This window comes from Leucoraja erinacea, chromosome 36 (genome assembly GCF_028641065.1).
Source record: "Leucoraja erinacea ecotype New England chromosome 36, Leri_hhj_1, whole genome shotgun sequence".
NCBI lineage: Eukaryota > Metazoa > Chordata > Chondrichthyes > Rajiformes > Rajidae > Leucoraja > Leucoraja erinaceus.
This window is the reverse complement of record NC_073412.1, coordinates 7,388,129-7,394,128: the sequence shown is the minus strand read 5'-3', so window position 1 is coordinate 7,394,128 and position 6,000 is coordinate 7,388,129. Positions and strand designations below refer to the sequence as shown.

The following is a 6,000-nucleotide window of genomic DNA, read 5'->3' as shown; positions in this document are numbered from 1 at the left end:
ATGAAGTTGCCACCGAATCTGATGGTATGCATTTTCAAACTTCTGCCGATGGGAGTGGGGAGAAGAGGGAATGAATGGGTGGGAGTGGTCCGTGATTATGTTGGCTGCTTTCCCGAGGCAGCGTGAAGTGTAGAGGGAGTCGACATTGTTTCGGCTGTTCTATATGCTGGACTTGTCTGCATCCACAACTCTCTGCCATTTATTGCAGTCTTCACCAAAGATCCTATAGCGGAGCAAGATAGACCACTTCTTCTAAATGTAGTACGCAACGGAGTGGAACGTGGGCCATTTTTTCATCCATTTCAGTAACCCGACCCGACTCGCAGTGTAATCAACGTTGTGGGGAAACAGTTTGTGTTAATAAATTATAATTCTGAAAATGAGGAGAAGAATTTTACCAAATAACTTCTATTTTTACGAGGATGTTTCCGTAACCGGCTTCCGTCTCCGCACTAGTGTCTTTGCTCCGCTACGACGGGATCTTTGGTGCGGAGACGGAAGCCGGTTACGGAAATGGGGCCGAAAATTACCCATGACTGTACTACGTCTTTTTCGACGAGTTGACTATCTTGCTCGCCATAGTCTCACATTGCAATAAAGGGCCTTCGCACCGAGTCCCCGCCAACCAACAATCCCCCGTACACCAACACTGTCCTACACACTAGCGACAATTTACAATTTTTTATTGAAGCCAATCAACCTACAAACCTGCACATCTTTGAAGGGTGGGTGGAAACCGGAACACCCGGAGAAAACCCACGCAGGACACGGGGAGAACATACAGACTCCGTACAGACAGCGCCCGTAGTCAGGATAGAACCGGGGTGTCTGGCGCTGTGAGGCAGCAACTCTACCGTTGCAACACTGTGCTGCCCACTGAGGTCTTCCAACACTTTGTGTTTTGGTTACATTTGGTGATGGACAAGAGGCCAGAATTGGGGGGAGATCTTGAGGTTGCAGGGCAGGTGGAGGTTGCAACAATCATGGAGCGATTAAGGGCCTGTCCCACTTTCACGACCTAATTCACGACCTCTGCTGAGTTTGCCCTTGACTCCTACTCGCAGCATGGTCGTCACGAGGTCGTCACGTGATGTTGGTCGTAGGTACTTGTGGCATCAAGTAGGTCTGAGCTTTTTTTTTTTTTTCAACATGATGAAAAATGTCGTGAGTTGGGTGGTGAAAGTGGGACAGGCCCTTTAGTCTGGTGAAATGTGAATGTTGCGTTGTTTGATTTGCAGGGATGCCTCTGGCTGGAACCTGCAGCAGATGGAGTTTGTGGACCGACTTGCCTTCACGCTCCTGCCCGAGGACATACACAGACTGCCACAGGTAGGGGTCTCGCAGGCCGAGACGGTGAGGAACGCGGGCGGGAAAGGCCTCCGCATTTCTGCTTCCCACCTCTGGACATTGAGTAGACTTGTCGTGCCAGCACCGCCATTCAATGTGATCATGGCTGATCATCCCCAATCTGTACCCCGTTCCTGCCTCCTCCATATATCCCCTGACTCTGCTATTTTTAAGAGCCCTATCTAGCTCTCTCTTGAAAGCATCCAGAGTATCTGCCTCCACCGCCCTTGGAGACGAGGAAACAGCTTTTCTCACAGAGAGTGGTGAGTCTGTGGAATTCTCTGAGGCAGAAAATTCCACAGACTCGCCACTCTCTGTGAGAAAAAGTGTTTCCTTGCCTCTGTTCTAAATGGCTTACTCCTTATTCTTAATCTGTGTGTGGCTCCTGGTTCTGGACTCCCCCAACATCGGGAAGATGTTTCCTGCCTCTAGCGAGTCCAAGCCCTTAATAATCTTATATGTTTCAATGAGATGAAACTCCCTCGCCCTCTGAGGTTTTGGTGGTACCCAACTGCAGCACGGGACAGGCCCTTCGGCCCACGTTGTCCATGCTGTCCACGCTGAGGTTGGATTGTCTCCCCCTGTGATTGTCTCCCCCTTTCCCTGCTCCCGGCAGGAGGTGCTGAACCCGGAGACGGTGGAGCTGGTGGTGCGTGGTGAGGGCCGGTGGGGGCGAGGCGAGGTGGGCAGACTCTGCCGCGGGCAGCAGAGCCACTCGGCGCGCGCCTCCCTCCTCAGCAAGAAGCAGAGCCTGGCCGTGAGCTCCATCAAGAGCATCGTGAAACAACGTCGAGGTCAGTGGGCAGCTGGATCCAGCGCTGGCAATGGGTTGGGGCTACAATGTGCGGAGGAGTTTCGGTATCATTAGTGGTTTGTTATTGTCATGTCACCTGCGCCATATCTCCAAAGTAAACTGGAAAGCAGTCTTTAGATTTTACTAGACCAAGTGCAGACCCGTTGGGTCTGCTCCCCCAATGGTGTGATCCCCCAACCCAATATTCCACCATGCACCCGTCTCCTCCAATGGAACTGAAGCCGTTCTCAAATGTAAGTTTCCAGCACTCCCCTGCCTCTTTAGAAAAAATCCCTGCCTGCTGCAGCAGTGAAAAGTTCAGTGTTCCTGTCTTGCAACTTTGTTCCGAAGTGTGTTGGAAGCTGAGGAAGGAGCAGCCGTCAACGAATCGAAAGGCAGGAAGGGATCCGTACTGCAGGCGGACTGATTTGAGTTTATATTTATATATATAGATAGATAGATAGATAGATAGATAGATAGATAGATAGATAGATAGATAGATAGATAGATAGATAGATAGATAGATAGATAGATAGATAGATATAGAAGATAGATACTGTACACTCTGGAATTTAGAAGGATGAGAGGCTATCTTATTGAAACATATGAGATTATTAAGGGATTGGACACGGTAAAGGCAGGAAACTAGAGACTGGGGTTCGATCCTGACTGCGGGTGCTGCCCGTACGGAGTTTGCACGTTCTCACTGTGATCGTGTGGGTTTTCTCTGGGTGCTCAGGTTTCCTCCCACACTCCAGGTTTGTCGGCTAATTGGGGTCGGTAATGATTGTAAATTGTCTCTGGTGCGAGCGCGTGTGTGTGCAGGATAGTGTTAGTGTGCGGGGTGATCGCTGGTTGGCGTGGACTAGATGGGCCGAAGGGCCTGTTTCCACACTGCATGTCCAAAGCCTAAAGGTGAACCTCACTTTTGCTTCCCCCCCCCTGTCTAGACGGCAGCCCCGACTGCATTGACATCAAGGCGACCTTCCCAGCCGCCTGGAGCAGCAGCCAGCTCGCTGGGATGGCGGACGACCAGTTTGCCGACTGTCTGGAAATTCTGGGCAGTGACCAGGACCTGTCCATGGAGCAGCTGAAGATCCTGGTGTCAAAGGCCAAGCAGGTGGGTCAGTGCCTCTACAAGCACCCTGGGGGCAAGGCTCCAGGTAGGGTTCATGCCACCAGGCCCGAGGATGGCCAACCATGGGGGTGGGAGAGAAAGGGAGAGTGTGGGGTGGGGCTGAGGCATTTGGGGAGGGAGGTCTACATCATTGGACACCATATCTTTGAACAGACACATAGATTGGGAGGGTTTGGAGGGCTATGGGCCAACTGCAGGAATCTGTGGAATTCTCTGCCACAGAGGGTAGTTGAGGCCAGTTCATTGGCTATATTTAAGAGGGAGTTAGATGTGGCCCTTGTGGCTAAGGGGATCAGGGGGTATGGAGAGAAGGCAGGTACGGGATACTGAGTTGGATGATCAGCCATGATCATATTGAATGGCGGTGCAGGCTCGAAGGGCCGAATGGCCTACTCCTGTACCTATTTTCTATGTTTCTACGCAGGTAACTGACAATAGCCAGTAGGTGCAGGAGTAGGCCATTCGGCCCTTCGAGCCAGCACCGCCATTCAATGTGATCATGGCTGATCATCCCCAATCAGTACCCCATTCCTGCCTTCTCCCCATATCCCCTAACTCTGTTATCTTTAAGAGCCCTATCTAGTCATCTCTTGAAACCATCCAGAGAACCTGCCTCCACCGTCTTCTGAGGCAGAGAATTCCACAGACTCACCACTCTCTGAGAAAAAGTGTTTCCTCGTCTCCGTTCTAAATGGCTTACTCCTTATTCTTAAACTGTGTGTGGCCCCTGGTTCTGGACTCCCCCAACATCGGGAACATGTTTCCTGCCTCTAGCGTGTCCAAGCCCTTAACAATCTTGTATGTTTCAATGAGATCACCTCTCGCCCTTCTAAACTCCAGAGTGTACAAGCCCAGCTGCTCCATTCTCTCTCAGCATATGACTGAGTCCCAGTTACCAACATCATTTCATTGGGAGATGTCCTTCCACAGCTCCCATCCCAACTGTGTGGGCTTCCATTGCCCCCATGGTCACCTGCCCTCCCGTCCAATGTCCACAGGGACCTTGGGCCAGACCCATTGCTTCAGCCCATTCTCTCTCCCCCCTCGTTCCTTCCCTGCTTGACTCCACCCTTCCTCCTCTATCTACTCCAGTTCCTGGGTGAGTGAGCTTCTGCTCCCGTGAATGTTGTCCGCTTTCTGCAAACCAGCACGAGCGCCAACCTCTCCAAATGACAGGAAGCAAGTTGCTGCAATTAGCCGCTGATCGCTGGCGATAAATTGTCTGCACGTCTTTGGAGCGTGGTTGGAAAAATCTCGGGGGAAACCCACGCAGGTCACGGGAGGAACGTACAAACGCAGTCGCCGCCTCAAAGAGGCTGGCAGCATCATCAAGGACCCACAACATCCTGGCCACACACTCATCTCCCTGCTACCTTCAGGTAGAAGGTACAGGAGCCTGAAGACTGCAACGTCCAGGTTCAGGAATAGCTACTTCCCCACAGCCATCAGGCTATTAAACTCAACTCAAACAAAACTCTGAACATTAATAGCCCATTATCTGTTTATTTGCACTTTATCTGTTTATTTATTCATGTGTGCGTATATTTATATAATGGTGTATGGACACACTGATCTGTTCTGTGTTCATACCTACTATATTCTGTTGTGCTGAAGCAAAGCAAGAATTGCTTTGTCCTATCTGGGACACATGACAATAAACTCTCTTGACTCTTGGACGTCGTACAGACAGCACCCGTAGTCGGGATTGAACCTGGGTCTCCGGCGCTGCATTCGCTGTAAGGTTCGCTAGTGCCAAACACTAGGGGCAATTTTACAGGCTAATTAACCTACAAAACTATACGTCTTTGGAGTGTGGGAGGAACCCAGAGTCCCGGACAAAACACACGCTGGTCACAGTGAGAACGTACATAGAACATAGAAAATAGGTGCAGGAGGAGGCCATTCGGCCCTTCGAGCCTGCATCGCCATTCATTGTTATCATGGCTGATCATCCCCTAAAAATACCCCTTGCCTGCCTTCTCCCCCTTGACCCCACTAGCCCCTAGATCTCTATCTAACTCTCTCTTAAATCCATCCAGTGATTTGGCCTCCACTGCCCTCTGTGGCAGGGAATTCCATAAATTCACAACTCTCTGGGTGAAAAAGTTTTTTCTCACCTCAGTCTTAAATGACCTCCCCTTTATTCTAAGACTGTGTGGCCCCTGGTTCTGGACTCACCCAACATTGGGAACATTTATCCTCCATCTAGCTTGTCCAGTCCTTTTATCATTTTATATGTTTCTATAAGATTCCCCCTCATCCTTCTAAACTACAGTGAATACAAGCCTAGTCTTTTCAATCTTTCCTCATATGACAGTCCCGCCATCCCAGGGATCAATCTCGTGAACCTACGCTGCACTGCCTCAATCACAAGGATGTCCTTCCTCAAATTAGGAGACCAAAACTGTACACAATACTCCAGATGTGGTCTCACCAGAGCCCTATACAACTGCTGTACAGACTCTGTACAGACAGCACCCGTAGTCAGGATTAAACTCGGGTCTCTGGCGCTGTGAGGCAGCAACTCTACCGCTGTGCCGCCTGTCCACAGGTCGACAGGTCTAAAGTAAAACGAGTTAAAAGAAATTAGAATTGGTAAAAAAAAAAATGAATGGGGAAATGATTGGAACTGAGAGGCAATAGATCCGTAGGAGTCGCAGAGGTTTGAATAAGGCTGTGCTGACAATTGTGGATGAACAGGTTATCGCGCTCCAAACATCCT

General features: G+C 50.2%; 1 protein-coding gene across 1 annotated transcript in view; it reads left to right on the top strand.

The window, feature by feature from the left end:
• LOC129713606 (stereocilin-like) overlaps window positions 1–6,000 on the top strand; it is a 51,850-nt gene that overhangs the window by 34,932 nt on the left and 10,918 nt on the right. Inside the window, exons 21-23 of the mRNA XM_055662795.1 lie at window positions 1,239–1,524; window positions 1,964–2,141; window positions 3,091–3,260. Of these exons, the coding sequence (XP_055518770.1) occupies window positions 1,239–1,524; window positions 1,964–2,141; window positions 3,091–3,260 (634 nt within the window). The remainder of the gene's footprint in view (window positions 1–1,238; window positions 1,525–1,963; window positions 2,142–3,090; window positions 3,261–6,000) is intronic.